An 18,569-nucleotide genomic window follows, 5' to 3' on the forward strand; every position below is an offset into this window, starting at 1 on the left:
GCCTTCTAAGGGCCTACCAAAGGGCATCTTGTACATGGTAATTACTTGAGTTTGGGGAGTGGTCATTTTTTCATTATTATTAATGTTATAATTTTCACCAGAGAGTCAGCGCTGGAGATGGGCTTTTAATGGTAGAGAAAGGAGGAAACAGTTCAGCAGGGAATTCTGCAGCTGTAGGAGGATACCAGTACTTAAAGGCTTCTGGTAAGTGTTCATTGAAACCTTGCAAAGACATGTCAGAGTGCCTGGCTCCTAGTAATCCCTTGACCAGCGTTAATCATTGCCATTCAACTGACCTGGGTTCAAGTCCTGGCCTGGTAGTTACTTACTCTGTGACCTTGGACCTGCCACTCTCATCTGTAACATGGGGATCGTTTTTACTTTCTTCCCCTGTGCTTGTGAGGAATCACTGAGATATGTATATACTTAGTAGGAGCTGCTGCATGGGCACTGGAATCAAGGAGAACTTGTTTTTGAATCCCAGGAAAGCCACTTGATAGATGTAGCATTTGGCAAATGACTGCACCTCGATGAGTTGGTTTTTTCCATTGATTAAATAGGGCTAATACTAGTCCTCACTCGTGAGGCGGTTAAGAGGCATCAGCATGATGCCCCGCTCTGGTCTTGGTGCGTAGTTAGTGTGTGAGATGTTCTGTCTGACTTATTAAAGCGTCTCTGTGCCCTCCCTTTGAGAGATGCAGTTATGTTATCTTTGTCCAGCAGTAAAATCCAGGAGGGAAAGTGGGTGTTAGAGAGTCAAGTACAGGGAAGAATGATGTCTGTGGTCATGTTCATCCATAAGGGATGCAGCAGCAGCCGGGGAAAGGCAGGATGAATCCTAGCTGGGGCAGAGGAGAGGATCTCACATGTGGGGACTTGGGGGGAGCTTCAGAAAGCAGGTGGCAGCTAAGCAAAGTGAAGAAAGGCTTGCCAGGAGGATAGGAGGAGATAAGCATTCCAGGCACAAGTGACATTCTGTATGAAAACTGGGAGGCGGGCAAAGCCCCTGGGCGTTAAAGGGAAGGCTGGGGTGGGAGGCCCAGAGGGTAAGAATAGCCCACACTTGTAGAGTACTTGGTGTGCACCAGACAGTATCTCAGGTGCTTTGTACATAGAAACTCATTGGCCCTCCCAGCATTTGTCTAAGATAAGTAATGTTTGTACCATCCCCGTTTACAGATGGGGACACTGAGGCCCAACTGGCGAAGTAATTTGCCAAGGCCACACAGCTATTAAGTAGTAGAGCCAGATTTGAACCCTGCAGTCTGGTTCCAGAGTCCTTACTCCTATGCTGTCTCTGTTATACCATCAAAATGGGGGTGGGGAGCAGATTGTGTGTGCTGGACAGAGGGCCTTCTGCACCCCATAAAGGAGGTGGAGGAGGGGTGAGGGCAAAAGATCAGAATCAGTGGCTGGGGTGGGTGCAGGGAGGAGAGTGAAGGATGAGGGCAGAGGAAGTGGAGGAGATGGCGGGGTCAGAGAAGGGGGCTAGGGCTAAGTGGGAAGTTTGGGCCAGGGCAGAGCCGGATGGATGGTCCTGGAGTCAGATAGCATTGAATCATCAGGAGAGAAAGTCACTTCCTTTAGTTTCCTTTCAGTGCTGCTATTAATGTCCGGGAGAAAGTCTTCATTGGTGCTAATATGTCTTTAACACCTTTCTAGTACCTGCTAATCTCATAAGTGGAAACTGGTTTCTCATGTCTTCTCGGAGGCCCCTCATGACTTGGTGCCCCACCTCTCTGCCCTTGTCTCCTCTCCCTCTCCTCCTCACTCACTCCACTGCAGCCAGGCCAGCTCCCGCTGTCCCTCTAACATGCCAGATGGGCTCCTGGCTCAGGGCACTGGACTTGCTGTACCTTCTGCTGGAACGCTCTTCTGTAAAACCACATGGCTCTCTCCACCTCTGTTGGATCTCTGAACGTCACTTTAGAGTGGTCTTCCCTGACACCCTAGTTAGGATTGCAACCCCTTTCTTCCCAGGCTCCCTTGTTTTCTCCATGACACTAAAGGCTTTCTGATACACTACATCTTAACTGTTCTGCGTGTTTCTTCTCTGTGTCCCTCTTTCCCCTTTCCTCACCTAGATGCCTAGCCCCGTGTTTTTGTTCACTTCAATATCCCTAGCTCCTAAAACAGTGCTTCACCATAGTAGGTGCTCAGTAAACATTTTTGAATGAATGAATGAATGAATGAATGTTTATGGTTAAAGCCTTGGGCAGCGGGTGTCTTTTTCCTGTTCCAGCTAGAAACTTTTGAGGTGTGTGGGACTGGAGCTGTGGACATTTGCTGTCCCTGAGCCTTGCCCCAGTCAGAAGTGATCGTTGTGAGGCAGCTCTGTCCCAGGCTGACTTCCTGCCAGCTGCTCCAGGCTATTCCTGGGCTCTGAGCCCCCAGTCCAGGAACTCTCCTCTGGCAAGCGGATAGACAGGCAGCGAGAGAGGGACGTACACTCACAGCCGGCAGCAATTCAGGAGCCCTCTCCCCTTTTTCTCTCTTCCAGGCTCCAGGGAGCAGCGTCAGGGCCAGGGTGACAATGGTCTCAGTGACTATGGGTGAGTCTGTGGCCTTCTCTCTAGGGCCCCCTCTCCCCATTGCCCTTTCTGAGGTATGACCTTGTTGGGGGAAGACGAGGTGGGGGAGGGAGGGCCCATCACTGGCAGGAACAGCTGTACTCTGAGGAACGTGGAGGTGGGGCGGGGCCTGCTCAAGGCTTACAGTTTCCTCTCTATATCTGGGCCTCCTGACCCTCTTGTCTAGCCATACAGAACTTGGGTATTGAAGTCCAGCAGATCTCCCACATCGCCTCTCAGAGCCTCACCTGTAAAATGGAGGTACTAATACTCCCTACGTCCTGGGATGTTAGAAGGATTAAGGAGGTTATTGCATGTAAAATCCTGGGCATAGTTCTTTTTGCAGTTCCTTGACTTTGCTTCAGGCAGCTAGCTATCCCCAACCTATGTGGCACTTTATTTCCCCTTAAGAGCTTGATTGATATATAGTTTACATTTTGTACAATCACCTGTTTGGAGGATACAATTCAGTGGTTTTTATATTCTATATTTTCTGTTCACAGAGTTGTGCAACCATCACCACAATCGATTTCAAAACATTTTCATCTCCCCCACCAAAACCCAATGCCCATTAGCACTCACTCCCTCACTCCCAGCTCCTGGCAACTACTAATCTACTTTCTGTCTCTATGGAGCTCTGTAGATTTACTTGTTCTGGATGTTTCATATAAATGGAATCACTATGTGATGTTTTTCGATGCTTAGACAAAGGTGTCTGCTTTAGGCTGATTGAAGCCAGGGCACCCTGGCTGCTAAGCAGATGCCTAGAGCCTGTGCAGAAAAGAAGAAGGCACCCCTTTCCTCTAGGCATGAACCCACCTTTCTCAATTAGAGATACAGGCCTGTGGCCTGGTGGGCAGGGGCCTCCTTAGGAGAGGTGTGGCCCTGGACATGTGCCCGAGCCCGACACTGCCACCTACAAACCATCTGACCCAGAGTGTGTGTCTTTCCCTGCACTGAGTCTCAGTTGTCTCAAGCAAAATGGGCACAGCAATACCAAATTTTTTCTAACCTAAACTAGCATTGCCTGGCCGGTGTGGCTCAGTTGGTTGGAGTGTTGTCCTGTGCACTGAAGGGTTGCTAGGTCGATTCCTGGTCAGGGTGCATACCAGGCAACCGATCGCTATTTCTCTCTCACATCAGTGTTTCTCTCTCTCTCTCTCTAAGAATGTCCTTGGGTGAAGCTTAAAAAATAAATAAATAAACTAGCATGGAATGTTGAATGTAACATTATGTATCACGAGAAAGAAAAAGAATGTTGCCAATAAAACTGTGGCATGCCATCAATTGTGAGGTAGATCCTGGCTTCAGAGATATTAAAAAGTGAAAAAAGTTTCCACTTGAAGTCAGTGATCTTATCTAACACCTGGCCTGACAGGTCAGGTTCAATTTGAAGGTCACACCCAGAGAACAAGAAAGATGTTTAGAAACAATGAAGCCACATGGGTGTTGTCTGCCTGGTCTTGGCCTTGACTCCATGTGTAGTGGTGGCAGAATAATAATAATAATAATAATAATAATAATAATAGCTGCAATGGGTTGAGGATGTTCTCTGGGCCAGGATTTATTTTAAAGCCCTTTACAGGGACTTTCTCATTGAGTCTGCACAGTGACCCAAGGACATCGGTGCTGTTATCTCTAGAATGTCAGCTCCATGAAGGAAGAGACTGTCTTGTGCCCTGTGCTATCCCATGTGCCCTAGGACAGGACATGGCCTGTGCCAAGTGCTCAGTACATACTTATTGAATGTGCTACCCCAAATTTACAGATGAGGACACTGAAGCACCAGGCGTTGACTTGCCCAAAGTCCATCAGCTGGGAAATGGCAGAGCTAGGATTTGAACCCAAGCTCCAAAGCTTATGCTTGTAACCTCCATGCCTCACTGTGAGGCAGGGCTATTCCTGTGGTGAGGTGGGGGCTTGCTGACATCCATGGGCCAGCTCTGTGACCCTTCTTTCCATCCACTTGCAGATCTTGTCATCCTCAGGGACTGGGCCCACTGATGGAGACTGGGGCAGAGAACCCAGAGTCTCCACTCCCCCAAATCAGTCATTGGCCAAGCATGGGGGGGTGGTCACTATGGGTCATGCTCCAGGGCAGAGCAGAGCTGTAAGGAGAAGGGTAGTTTGGGAGCATATGGGCTGGGGAACTCTGCTTCTTGTTAATGTGGCAAGGGGTGAGGTGCCCATCCTCTCCCTGCCTCAGTTTCCTGATTGGCAAAGTGGGGAGTCGGCGCTGCTTAACCCACAGGGTTAAGTGGGCTGAATTCCATCATCTGTGCAAAGCACTCAGCCCAGGGCCTGGCATTTGATAAGCATTTAATTTGTGGGAGCTGTTGCTGTTGTGGTTTTGCTGTGGCTGTTCTCTAAAGAGAGCAATGTGAGTAATGAGCCCTGTCCATCCCCGCCAGCCACTTCCGAGTGGATCCAGTTCTTTAAGGAAGCCGGCATTCCTCCGGGACCTGCTGTCAATTATGCTGTGATGTTTGTGGATAACAGGTAAGGGGCACTGAGGGGACAGAGCTGAACTTGGGGAGAGGAGGGGAGAGGTGGGGGGATACAGAGAGCTGGCTGGCCCTCCCACCCTGGTCCACCTGTGGCCTCACTCTGGCCTTACTCTTCCCTATAGGATCCAGAAGAGCATGCTGCTGGATCTCAACAAGGAAATCATGAATGAGCTGGGCGTGACTGTGGTGGGCGATATCATTGCCATCCTCAAGCATGCCAAGGTGGTGCACCGCCAGGTGGGTGCTCTGCGCCATCCCTCTGTTCCTGGGTTTAGGGTGGGATGGGAGGATAGTGGCAGAGCTGACAGAAGGCTTGGAAGCAAAGGCAAGCAGACCTGGGTTCTGAGGTTGGTTCTACATTTGCTGTGTGACATTGGGCACATTGCCCAACCTCACTGAGCCTTACTTTGTCCATCTGTAGTATGCACATAGGCAAACCTATTTTGTAGGGTGATTGTAAGTTACTTTATACAAAGCCCTGGTACAGTGTGAACAGGAGGACTTCAGTAAAGGCTCTGTAATTATTATTATTACTAGTTCTCATCTTACTAATATAATTATCACTACCAGGATTCTTCTCTGTCCGCAGGACAGCAGCTTCTATGTGGGACCCAGTTGGTGACTTGGCCAACAATATGGTTGTTCCATTATTGGCCCTTCAGGTTACAGTGTCCTTAGACTAGTGATTTCACCTCTGAGTCTCTCTGAAACAGGCTTTTCACACACCTCTGCTGCATAGGGTGGCTGTGGCTATCTACCAAATAGTGTATGTGGCAAGGAGTGCTGGGCCTGGAGTGAAATGCTGGTGAAGGTATGATTGCTAGCACTTACCAAGCGCTTGCCATGCCTGCCAGGCCGTCTCCACCCTTTTTATGTATTAACTCATTTGCTGCTCCCTCTATTTAACCAAGAAGGAGACTTGCTTCAGAGTTGCACTCCTGCACTCCACTTTACCACGCGTTGGCTGCTGGGTTATTCTCATTTCCAGTAGCTCCCTCCACCCCAGAGATGGCCTTCAGGGTTCCATCATCCAGGACAAGACCCCACAGTGAGGGCTTTCTTTTTTTTTTTTTTTTTTTTAATATCCTCATCTGAGGATATTTTTTCCTTTGCTTTTTCAGAGAGAGTGGAAGAGGGAGAGAGAGACACATCGATTGGTTGCCTCCTGCATGTGTCCCAACCAGTGCTGGGGATCGAGCCTGCAACCTAGGTATGTGCCCTTGGCCAGAATTGAATCCGGGACCCTTCAGTCCCCAGGCTGACGCTCTAACCACTGAGCCAAACAGGCTAGGGCAATGAGGGCTTTCTTAAGCCAGGGACATTATCTGAGTTATGGGGATGGTCATGGAGCCAAACTTTTTTATTCTTTAAACTTTTAAATTTAGAAATAATTTTTTATTTCTAGAAAAGTTCCAACAATAGTACAGAAAGTTCCTGTGACCTTCACTCAGCTTCCCCAAATGTTAACATCTTACATAGCGATGGTACATTTGTCAAAACTAAGAAATGAACAGTAGTATGCTCTCATTAACTAAGCTACAGACTGGTTGGATTTCATCCATTTTTCCATTAATGTCTTTTTTCTGTCCCAGGATGGCATTGACTGGTGTTTCCTTTGTCTCTTACTATTTTTTTATTGATTTGAGAGAGAAAGAGAGAGAGAGAGGGGAGAGAAACATCAATTTGTTGTTTCACTTATTTATGCATCCATTGGTTGATTCTTGTATGTGCCCTGACCGGAGATTGAACCCACCTTGGCGTATTGGGACAACACTAACCCACTGAGCTCCCTGGCTAGGGCTAAATTTATTTTTCAATTACAGTTGACACACAATATTATATTAGTTTCAGGTATCAACATAGTGATTTGATATTACCGTGATAGTTGTGAAGAGCACTGGTCAGGTGTTTTGTAGACTGTCCCTCAGTTAGGGTTTGTCTGATGCTTTCTCCTGGTTAGGAGTGAAATGCCTTGAAATCTTCTCTGGCAGCTCTGATACCCCTAGTTTTGCTTAGATTTCTGGGTCCCCTGTTTCCCCACCTCATGCCCCTTTCCCCATGGTAACCCAGGCACTTGTTTTTTTACAGGATATGTGCAAAGCTGCCACTGAGTCGGTGCCCTGCAGCCCTAGCCCCCTCCCAGGCGAGATTCGCCGAGGCACCTCTAGTGGTGAGTCCCATCCTCTCAGGCCTCCTTTCCTTCATTCTCACACTCCTGCAGGGAAGGGAACATGTCTGGAGTCTACAGGGCTGGCAGCAAAAACATCTTAGGGAAAAATACACTGGGTGACGAGGGGCTGGTGGCAGTTCTGTAAAGTCACTTCGAACACCGAATTAGTGAATACTGAGTCATGCTTCTAGGGGACACACAAGGTTAGGTTCCTGCAAGCCTCTGAGCATGACATTTTTCATCATCTGATCAATACAGAACCTTCTTTTATGTGTGTTTCTGTTTAAAGACACCTTATTTAATATATATTATTGATTCGTTAACATTGAACTCACGGCCAGTAGCACTGTGACTCATTCCTGAACAAAGCTAATCTCACAAGTGCATTTTTTCCGTAAGGCCCACACATCACTGCCTCTTGAACTTAAGAACACAGGCAGCACTTCAGTTTTATGCTTAGGGGCTGTTTTAAACCCAAAATCACGAACAAAAAGCACAAAAATACGAAAACGTGGCAATAAATAGACCACGAGAAGGACACTGTTTACTGTATGAGAGCTCGAACAAGAACACAGCCCACTTGACCTCACGTGGGAGTGGGTATTGGGCGACTCAAGTTTTCTGCCATTCTGCGCATGCCTGTGAATGACCACAAAAGTGCCATAAGTATTGGTTTGGGGGTTACAAATAAATTTTAGTGAAGAGGTGAATTTGAAAATATGGAAACTGTGAATGGTGAGAACCATTCTTTTACTTTTGTTTTTTCAGCTGTATGATACATTAAAAGAAAATAAACCTAAAAAATTTTAAATGCATATTTGTTAGCCTTTGCTGTTTAGCAAACTACCCCAAAACTGGTTTAAAACACAGACTTTTATTTCTCATGGTTTTGTGACTTGGCTGTGCATTTCTGCTCTGTGCCAGCTCAGCTGGTCTCGATGGGTGATCTAGGAGGCCTCATGCACACATCAGATGGTTGGTTTGATGTCATTTCGGCCAACAGGAGCAACTTGGGCACACGACTCCCAAGCATCCCCACAGGAGGACAGTGCAGCCACAGAGGGACTCTGGCTGCTCCTTCCCCATTCAGTCCCAGGATGGCTTTCTCCAGCCTGCCTCCCTCCCAGGGCCCACTCACCTGGACTCTCCCCTTTCCTTCTCGCAGCTGCCTCCCGAATGATCACCAACAGCCTGAACCGAGACTCCCCACCTGGAACTCCCCCTAGGCGGCCAGACACCAGCACCTCTAAGATCTCCGTCACTGTATCCAACAAGATGGCAGCAAAGAGTGCCAAGGCTGCCGGTGAGGGTACTCGGGCAGGTGGTAGGAGGAGCTGAGGGTGAATGTGGGTTGGCAGGTGGCATTTTGGTGTCATGTTCCCACTTTGTGAGTGCCTGAAGGCCACCAGGTGTTCAAAGGTTCAGATTTGGTCAAGTTACTGCACCTCTGCAGGCCTCGCTTTCCACGTCTATAGGATGGGGCTGGTGGTACCCTCCACAGAGGACAGGAAGAATCACTTGCACAGGCACACTGTGGTTCTCATTCAGTGGTTCGTTCAATTTTTTGTTTTGTTTTTTAATTGATTTTACTGATTTCGGAGAGAGGAAGGGAGAGAGAGAGAAACATCATGATGAGAGAGAATCATCGATCGGCTGCCTCCTGCACGCTCCCTACTGGGGATTGTACCTGCAACCCGGGCATGTGCCCTGACTGGAAATCAAACCATGACCTCCAGGTTCATGGGTCAATACTCAACCACTGAGTCACACTGGCCGGGCAGGTTCAGTCTTTCAAATTTCATTTTATTGTGGTAAGAACACTTAATGTGAGATCTACCCTCTTAACAAAGTTTTAAGTGTATAGGACAGTATTGTTGACTATAGGTGGTTCAGTCTTTTTTAACAGATGTTCATTGAGCCCCGTACTGGTGCCTGGCCCTGTGCTTGATGCCTGGGGTCAAAGGTAAAGAAGCTACTGTTTCCTCTCAGCAGCCAGAGGGGTCCTTCAGAACATTCAGCCTGATCCTCTCACACCCTTGTTTAGAACTCTCCAGGGATTCCCATTATTCCAGTAATAAAATCCAGTCATCTCTTGTGCCTCTCCCCCTTACTGGCTGCCTCGGGTCCCCTCCAGGCTCCTTCCCTCAGGGGGCCTTTGTCCCGGAGTTCCCTTCTCCTGGAGCTTGTGTCCTCTGCAGACTTCATGGTTGGCTCTGTTCCTCTTCCAGGCCTCAGCTTGAAAGCTGGGAATGGGACTCTGGCCTTAGGGCTTCCAAGCACTTTCCTGCCTTTGTTGGACCCATCCCACAACAATGATCTTGGCACAAATGGAAGCCGAGGCCCAGGGAGGGAGCTTCATTATCTGACTCCCAGCCCCATCGTGCCCTGACCACATCCCTCGTACCCTGCATGTTCCCTTTTTTCTGTGGGTGTTTCGAAGTGCCTCTACTCCCTTCTGGCCTTGTGATTTGCGTGCCATGAGCAAGGAAGTTAAAATTAATTTCTAAAGTATTGAAAAGATAGACTGGGACGGACTGGCACTCTTACCCCTCGCCACATTTGAGGGGATTCTTTTTTTTATTTATTTTTTATTTTTTTATTTTTTAAAAATATATCTTTATTGATTTCAGAGAGGAAAGGAGAGGGGGAGAGGGGGAGAGAGAGATAGAAACATCAATGATGAGAGAGTCACTGATTGAGCCCACAACCCGGGCATGTGCCCCGACCAGGAATCGAACCCCGATCGCCTGGATCCTAGGTCGATGCTCAACCGCTGAGCTACACCTGGCCGGGCGAGGGGATTCTTTTTTTTAAAAATGGAGGTAAAATTTACTTATACACAGATTGTAAATATACTGCTTGGTTACTTTTTGAAAGGTGAGAACACCTATGAGACCAGTACCTGGTTGGGGCTCTGTAACCTTTCCTCCCACCCAAGGTCTGAGGGGAGTCTGGCTAGGATGGGAGGTAGCCTGCTTGGGGCAGAGACAGAGCCACAGAGAACCTGGGAGGCCCAGTGCAGCCTGGGGATTCCGAGTGCCTTCTGCGCCCTGTCTGGCCCAGACCTCTGAGTTTCTCGGTCGTTCAGAGTCAGTGGTGATGGGGGTGTCTGGGAAGATAAGGAATTCTAGTCATGTGGATGCATGTATGCCCTTTGTAGGGAGTCTAGTCCCTACCCTGGGAGAACATTCCATCCCAGAAAGTACTCACCCCCACCCTCTTCTCCAGCTGCCCTGGCCCGCCGGGAGGAGGAGAGCCTGATTGTTCCCGCCAAGCGACGCAGGGTCACGGCTGAGATGGAGGGGAAATACATCATCAACATGCCCAAAGGCACCACCCCCCGGACCCGCAAGATCCTTGAGCAACAGCAGGCGGCGAAAGGTACTGGCTTGGCAGGGCTGTGCCATGGCATGGAGACTGGAGACTGGGTTTCCCTTTTGGTACATCCCACTGGCATTCGCCGAGAAGCGGGCTCTAACGGGATCCAGGGGGCCTTGGACCAAGGGGACAGTGATGACGGCCATAGAGGAGGGGGTAGGTCACCACCTCTGCCCTCGTGTCCTAAGGTTAGTGTTGCAGGCCTGCTCAGTCTCTTAGCTGGCGCTCTTCCTCAGGGGAAGGGCATGGCTTTGGTGATGGCCTGCCTGTAAAGCATGTGACCATGCCTGGCCAAAAAAGTGGGAACCATCATTATGAGCCAGAGGGGTCTGGTTGAGATTCAGTCCAGGGCTGGGGCTTGTATCTGGTAGTATGGAGACAGTGCTCTGTGGACTCTTAGAATATAGTCTGCGTTCTGATGGGAAAACGTTCAGATGATACAGAAGCATATACAGGAAAAACGGACTCCCTCCCATCTCCCCACCTGTTGCTGACCTTTCCAGACCAGCATCCATGAACTTATTTGCATTTCTATATATATCTACACATATAGAGGCTTTTTTTTCTTTCTAAAGGTTTAACACTGTCCTGCAGGCATGGTTCTAGAACTCTTTTATTGAGATCTTTTCACATTAATGCATATACATCTACAGTCGGCACTCTGTATCCACAGGTTTCACGTCTGCGGACTCAACTAACTGCAGATTTAAAATATTCAGGGGGGAAAAAATCCCAGAAATTTCCAAAAAGCAAAACTTGAATTTGCCACCTGCCGAGTGCTATCCCTAACCCATGTGAATGATGTGATGAGTAGGTGTATCCTGCTTTAACCTCTGTGGAAATAGAGATGATATTTTATATGAGGAATATGAGCTTTGCGGATATTGGCGTTCATGGGAACCGGCCCCCCTCAGACACCGAGGGACGGCTGTGCTCATTCTTAATGGTTTTTAGTATTTCCACAGTGTTTATATATCATAATACCAAGCATTCTTTTGGTGGCTATTTAGGTGGTTATTTAGGGAGAGGACTTTATGGGCCATTCATCAGAGCCCATAACTCCAGAAAAAGTGAGAGGCCCTGGTAGGGATCGTGAGCTCTTCCCGCACACACACTCTGTGAACTTGTACTAGGTGCAAGGAACATGTGTCAGTTTGGGTTGGTCCTCCCACATTTGATGGCAGCCAGGAGCGTGCGGGGTAATGTCAGCGTTAACCAACAAGTGTAGACAAAGCATAACTGGGCCCAGCCTGCGCCTGTTGTACCAGTGCTGCCTGGGGTCTGGGCTGCCCTGTGTCTCCTCCCTTGTCTGCACAGTGCTCAGCCAGGTCTAGGCCCGGGGCCACTCAGCAGGTGCTATACGATGGCCTCACTTCCCTCCCAGGTCTCCACAGGACGTCTGTGTTCGACCGCCTCGGTGCCGAGACCAAGGCAGACACAACGACAGGCAACAAAGTGAGTTGGAGATCAGGGCTCTCAAATTCTTGGCCTCCCTGGGTGTTTCTCCTCACACTTCCCACATCTTACCCTTCACACACCCTGCGGCCATCTCACCCACCTTTCCGGCCTCAGTTCCCTTTGCACTGGTGGCTTCCCTGCCTGTCTTCAGCCCCGACCTCTCCCGATGTCCAGCCCTGGGATCTGGCTGACTCCTGGATGCAGCCCTGTCCCAAAGCAACTCCCCTTCTGGGCCCTGTCTCAGGGACCCCCACTGCCCTCATTCTAGGCAGTCAGCAATCTGATGGCGCCATCTGTCTCAGCTGCTCTGCCACCTCTCCCTGTCTGGATAGGTCGGTGGCCTCCTAACTGGCCTCTGTGCAGCTACTGTGACCCCTCCAGCCCTTCTCCCACAGCAGCAGTGTGTGCCACCCACAGGACAGGCCCCCTGTTGCCCCCTAGAAACCCCTCACAGGCTTTTCACCATGCTCAGAGTGAAGCCTGCTCTTCTCGCCTTGGCCTGCAGTCCCGCAGGCCCCAGGTGCGGTGCATGGTTAGAAGCACCCAGCCTGGCCTGCTGCCCGCAGTGAATCCAGCTCTGCCACCACCTGGCTGCATGGCCTTGGCCATGTCACTTATGCCCTTCATACCTCAGTTTCCTTGTCTGTATAGTACCCACCTCATAGGGTGGTTGTGAGAATCAAATGAGATCTGGATGGAGCCGGGGGGTCTGGGGCGTGGCAGACACCCTCAGTGTCACCTTTTATTAACTGTGGTGGAGCTCCCCAGCTGCATTTCCTGCCTCAGCCCCTCACCCACCAGGCCTCGCCCGCTCTGGCCTTTTCTCACTTTGTATCTTGGCATGAATGTGGTAATGGCATTCAGGATCATGTGGCTTGAAGATGCCGCCACATCAAGAGCTTCGCCCAAAGCGAGTGCTCCAGTGATTCTTTTTTGTTTCAGTCCTCTCCCGAGCGTATTTTTTCCGTTGCTTTTTAGAGAGAGTGGAAGGGAGAGAGAGAGAGAGAAACATAGATGTGAGAGACACATTGATTGGTTGCCTCCGGCATGAGCCCTGACCAGGGCCAGGGATCGAGCCTGTAACCAAGGTCCGTGCCCTTGACCAGAATCAAACCCGCGACCCTTCAGTCTGCAGGCTGGCATTCTAACCACTGAGCCAAACCGACTAGGGCTCCAGTGATTCTTAGTCCTGCTTTGGGGACTTAGCCCACTCCTTTTGGTGCTGATTCAGCTTGAGGGCCTGGCTTAAACATCAGTGCTTCCGAAAGCTTCTCTGAAGTCCAGGAGGAGACCAGGCTCCCCTGTGTCCTGCTCTCCAGCGCCCCCTCCCCGCCACAGAATGCATCGCTATTGTAATTAGAGAATTACTTGTGTTGTTTCCAATGCCAGGTCTGTCTTCCCCTCTGGACTGTGAGCCCCCTGAGGGTAGGGCCACGCCTGTCTTGGTCACCACTGTGTCCCCAGCACAGGGCCAGGTACAGAGTCAGGACTCAGAAAATATCTGTCGAGTGATGACCAAATTTGTCTTTTCTCTCCTGTTCACCTTAAACCTTAGCTGTTGGTCTTACCTCTTCGTGGCACGTGCTTTCTCCTCCCCTCCTTACTAGACCCACTTCTGGTCAACTCTCAGATCTCATCTCAGATGTCCCTTCTCCAGGGAGCTTTTCCTGAAGTCCACGCAAGGTCAGGGCTCCTCTGGGCTTCCCCCAGCTCCCTGGACTTCCCTGTCATGGCTCTTGCCACTATCTAGGGTGTCACCGCTGAGTGTTTCTCCCACCTGTGATCTCCACGAGGCAGCTCTCCATAAATACGTGTTGAGTGACTAAATGACTCACTTGTCCTGTCTCTGACCTCCATAGCCCACGGGAGTCTTCAGCCGCCTGGGGGCTACCCCAGAAATGGACGAGGATCTGGCTTGGGACAGCGACAATGACAGCAGCAGCAGCTCTGTCCTGCAGTATGCTGGGGTCCTGAAGAAGCTAGGCCGGGGCCCAACCAAGGCCAGTCCCCAGCCGGTGCTGACTGTCAAAGCCAAGGCCACAAGCTCAGCGACGACCGCCAACACCCCGACGCTGCGGCGCCTGGCCCTTCCTTCCCGCCCAGGGCTCGAGAGAAAGCCAGGGTCCCTGTCCAAAGTCAGCATCATCCAGAGACTGGGCAAGGCTGCCCCTGTGCCTGAGGCCCAGGACAGCCAGGTCACGAGCACCAAGAGTAAGTCATCAGCCGAGGTCAAGGTCACCATTAAGAGGACTCTGGGGCCCCGGGGGAGCGGCTCCAGCGAGGGCCTTGGTGCCCAGATGGACCATGCAGGCACTGTGAGCGTGTTCAAAAGACTGGGCCACAGGACCTTCTAGCCCACGGGCGGGGCCAGGCCCTCTCTGGGCTTTTGGCTCCATCGGTCTTCAGCGAGGGCATGCCCAGCCCTTGGACGGCACTGCTGGTCTCCCTCAGGCATTCAGGCCAGTCTTAGCTTTGTGGAGATGCGTCCCGTTTAACTGAGTCCGAGGTGGTGGTTGTGGCCTGGCCTTGCCACTGTGGGGCGTTCCTTCTCTCATGCCCTCTGTTCTGTCCTCTCGCTGTGGCCTTGGCAGGGCCCACTTTCCTACCTCTCCTGAGTGCCAAGTGCCCTTTTCCTCCCCTACACCCCCTCCCTCCCTCTCAGCAGCATCCGCTGCCTCAAACCCCAGCTCCTCGGCCTCCCGGTCCCCCAGAGTGGGTCACCTGGAGGGTCTCCCTTATACCCCAACCCTGCCACTTCCTGACTTCCCTCCCATCACTCCTCTGCCCTCCAGCTTTTACTGCTTTAACTTCTTTGTCTCTCCCTCTCTTCACTCTGTTCATTTCTCTTCTGTTTTCTGTCCCTGTGGCAAGGCCCGACTGTCCGCTGCGTCCTGCCTGACCCTCCTGCACCTCCGGCCTCCCAGCGGCCCCCTCGTCGACAGTGGCGTCGAGCCTGTAGAGACTGTTAGCGGCCTCATTCGCGGGCTGGAGGGACCTCCCCAGACCCTGGGCTACAGCTGGGGCACCTCCGTCTTCCTGCCCTGAGCACCTTTTTCTCTGAAAGGCCGTGGTGGGTGGTGGGCAAGGCGCACTGGGAAGGGAGGCCAGTGCTGAGAGAGACGAAAAAAGTTGTTTTAATATATTTTTGTGACTTTCAAATTCTTTCCTCCCCTCCCTCAAGGTGAGTCTCGGGGTTGTTTTTCGTACAAAGCACAATGCGATGGGGGTGGCAGTGAAGGGTTGGGCATTGCCTCTGAAGGTCAGCTCCCGGCACACCGAGCCACATCTATGCTGGCCTGAGTCCCAGGGCCTACTGCCCGCGGGCACCATTCAGTCGGGCCTTCTCCCCGTAACAAAAAACTGCCTCAGTTCTGTCACTGCCTTCGCTCTCCCTAGATTTCACCTGTTTCTGTTTCTCGGTTGCTGGCTTTCCAAATTGCAGGCTCCATTTGAGGGTGAGGGGTTCCCATGGGTTTGATTTCCACCCGCTTGCTGTTGCACAGCCCCTACTCTGTGCCAGGCCTGTTCTTGGAGCTGGGGACCCCTCTCCTGTGAGCAAGACAGGCAAGCCCCTGCCCACGTTGCTGACTGCTCCAGGCAGGGAGACGGGTGGTGAAGTGACCACACTGTCCAAAGAATTGAGGGATGAGTGAAAGTGACCAGGGCCTCTTTAGATGTTGGGGGTAAGAAGGCCTTTCGGGGGAGGCAACAGGCTGAGCTGGGAATGAGGGAAAGCAGCCGCATGAAGTTCAGGAGGAGAGTGTTCAAGCAGTGGAAACAGCTGGGCAAAGGCCTGACGTGGGACAAAGACCTTGGAGAAGGCCAGTGTGGCACGAAAGGAGTGAGGGACCTGCCCTCTGGCACAGGTGGGGGCGGGCGGGCCAGAAGCAGATACCTCGGGCTCTGTGACTAGAGGGAGGGATGGGGACATCATCCGCAGAGCACTGAAGAGCCTGGGAGGGTTTGAGGCAGGAGTAGTGATCTGAGTTGCCTTATATGGAGATGGCTGTGGCCCTGGGAGGAGGGTAAGTTGCTGGTGGGTAGGGGTGGGGGCGCGGGGGGCAGTAACCCTTGAGAAAGGAAGGTTGGCAGCGAGGAGGACAAGTGGGTGGCCTCAGGCGTGCTGCTGAGGGGCAGCAGGATGCTCAGAGACGGAGTGGGGTGATGGGAAGATGGGAACGGGGGTCACACCTGGATGGGAGACTTGAGCATCTAGAGAGGAAGGTGCTGTTTAGGAGGCCAGGGAGGAGCGGGTGGGGTGGGAGGGCACTTTGCTTCTACCTTGTTGACAGGCGAGCTGGTTGCTGGAGCTCAGGGCGACCTGGGCTGGAGGGCAGCAGCTTCGGGAAGGCTGGGGGCACTGCTGTGCTCAAAGCTGAGGGCCTGGCCATACCGGCTGGAAAGGAGCATAGAGAGAGGAGAGGACCCAATAGGGGCTTTGGGAGACTTTTCCCATTTAGAGAACAGATCTGATAAGATCACCAAGGGGTGGTGAGTTTGGAAGAGAACATAGAGCAGGTGAAGATGAGATTAGACCCCACCCATTGTTTTTATCGTGGTAAAATATACATAACATAACAATTTACCATTTCGGCCATTCTTACACGTACCGTTCAGGGCATTAAGTACATTCCCATTGCTGTATAACTGCCACCGCCCATCCCCAGACCTGTTTCTCAAACTGACCATCCATTTATTTTTAGTTTTCTTGTAATGTCATATTGGGAGGCTACTGTGTGTCAGGCAGTGTCCCAAGCCCTGGGCCTGGGCTGTGAAGGGCTAGATTTCAGTATGAGGGACAGTGGTAGAGAAATCAGCCATAGACCCCTCTCCTGGTGAGTGCCCAGGTTGGACCCTCGTGGGACTGAGATTGGACAGCATGTGATGGTGATGTCAAGGTCGAGGAGTCCTCCCTCATGTCCGAGGAGCGCGGGCGCGCACACACACACACACACACACACTCACACTCACACTCTCACACTTGCCTTGCTGCTCTTCACACCTTTCCCTCCAGTAATTTCTTCTGGTTCCTGGATAATTTTAGCAACTGCCAAGATTCATTGGAAGTGTTTCAGTTACTAAATTTAAGAGCACAGGGTAATTTCTTGATGTGTAATAGGAACGACAATGACATAAACACATGTATAACTCACTGACCATGAAAGGCTTGCCTGTGTGGTTAAGTCATGTTACTGCTCTGTACAGAGGCCAGGAAAGGAGACTGGAAGCCTTACCCAGCCAGCAAGTGACCAGCCTGGGCTGGACGTCAGGGAGCCGACCCTGTGCTGCCTCAAGTGCAGATTTGAAGCAGGGTCCTTTTAGAAAGGGGAGGGGCAGTCCTGGGAGAGTGGTTTTAGATTTTCTAGAGTTATCTATGTTCCCCTCTGAACAACTTGCCCTCGAGCATTTGCAGCTCTGGGATGCCATGGGCCTTGAGACTCACACCCCAGCCTGCCACCCTCTGCCAGAGGGACCCGGAGCTGGATGCTTCCTCTGCCGCCAGCCACTCTAGAGCCCGTGTCCCACCCATTTCATTTGGTGATTGCCCCCAAACCAAGCCCAACAGCTGTGACCCACAGGGATGCATTATTTTTATTCCGGTTCTCTTAAATGTTTTTGACCATAAATAATAACACGCACGGTTCGAAATGCAAAATATACAAAAGGCTTTAGAGGGAGAAGTTTCTTCCTGGGTCTTCTGGCCCCCAAGTCCACTCCTCAGAGGCCACCAATGTCACCAATATCTTGCTAATCCTTCCAGCCAGAGGTGTGTGTGTGCGTGTGCTCGCGCCAGCACACACACGTACAAGCACACACATCTTAATGGCCTAACTGACTTAACCAGTCCTTTCTGGAAGGGAATTCAGGCTGCCTCCAGTCTCTTGCTGTTAGAGGAACACTGCAGTGAATAACCTGTTCTCCCATGGGGTGCATTTGGTGGTGAACTTGAAGAGTCCTCATGAAAGCCCTTCAGTACAAATGCTGATGTCGGGTCAACAGCGAATCTGGATGAGGCTTTCCCCCAAGACTACTGGCATTGTTCAAATGATTTATTTATGCATTTCTCACCCTGTTCCCCAAAGGACTTAAGAGCAGCCAGACTCGTCTGATTGGAGAGTGCTGGAGGAAGCGGGCCAGGGGATGCTAAGCACTAGCACTGACTTCTGCCGGGAAGTACCAAAATGCTTTGCTAAGCTGATGGACTTGTTGACTCCTCAGGGCCGGAGATCACCATGAAAGTCAGGGACTTCCTTTTCTCATCTTGTAAACAGACCTGGTGGGGAGGGGGCAGTGAGCCCAGGGCCCCGGCTAAGTCACAAAGCCAGATCTGAGCTAGCCCGGCAGATGATTCTTTCTGAATGTGGCCTTTGGGTGAGATCACCTCCGAACATTTTACCTCCTCTGGAAGCTCCGATGCAAAGCAAGATGGTAACATGCAGTGCCCATGGCAGCTGCCAAGGACTTGGCCAGCTCCACCACTTTCCT

The 18,569-nt window shown here is 51.1% G+C and overlaps 1 protein-coding gene across 13 annotated transcripts in view; it reads left to right on the forward strand.

The window, feature by feature from the left end:
* LOC308548373 (uncharacterized protein C19orf47) overlaps positions 1 to 18,311 on the forward strand; it is a 27,579-nt gene extending 9,268 nt beyond the window's left edge. For 3 of the 13 annotated variants that reach the window (XM_081119789.1, XM_081119784.1, XM_081119788.1), the window contains 8 exons: positions 2,501 to 2,552; positions 4,982 to 5,069; positions 5,200 to 5,314; positions 7,166 to 7,247; positions 8,413 to 8,550; positions 10,476 to 10,628; positions 12,010 to 12,080; positions 13,943 to 14,525. In XM_081119789.1, coding sequence (XP_080975915.1) covers positions 2,501 to 2,552; positions 4,982 to 5,069; positions 5,200 to 5,314; positions 7,166 to 7,247; positions 8,413 to 8,550; positions 10,476 to 10,628; positions 12,010 to 12,080; positions 13,943 to 14,437 — 1,194 coding nt within the window. In that variant the 3' untranslated portion in view covers positions 14,438 to 14,525. Of the gene's footprint in view, positions 1 to 101; positions 205 to 2,500; positions 2,606 to 2,757; positions 2,832 to 4,981; positions 5,070 to 5,199; positions 5,315 to 7,165; positions 7,248 to 8,412; positions 8,551 to 10,475; positions 10,629 to 12,009; positions 12,081 to 13,942; positions 14,526 to 14,954; positions 15,262 to 18,166 lie in introns of those variants that run through there. The other 10 variants (XM_081119790.1, XM_081119793.1, XM_081119796.1 and 7 more) reach the window with 9 other exon arrangements.
* The last annotated feature ends 258 nt before the right edge of the window (positions 18,312 to 18,569 follow it).

This window comes from Miniopterus schreibersii (genome assembly GCF_964146895.1).
Source record: "Miniopterus schreibersii genome assembly, chromosome: 18".
In the NCBI taxonomy this organism is placed as follows: domain Eukaryota; kingdom Metazoa; phylum Chordata; class Mammalia; order Chiroptera; family Miniopteridae; genus Miniopterus; species Miniopterus schreibersii.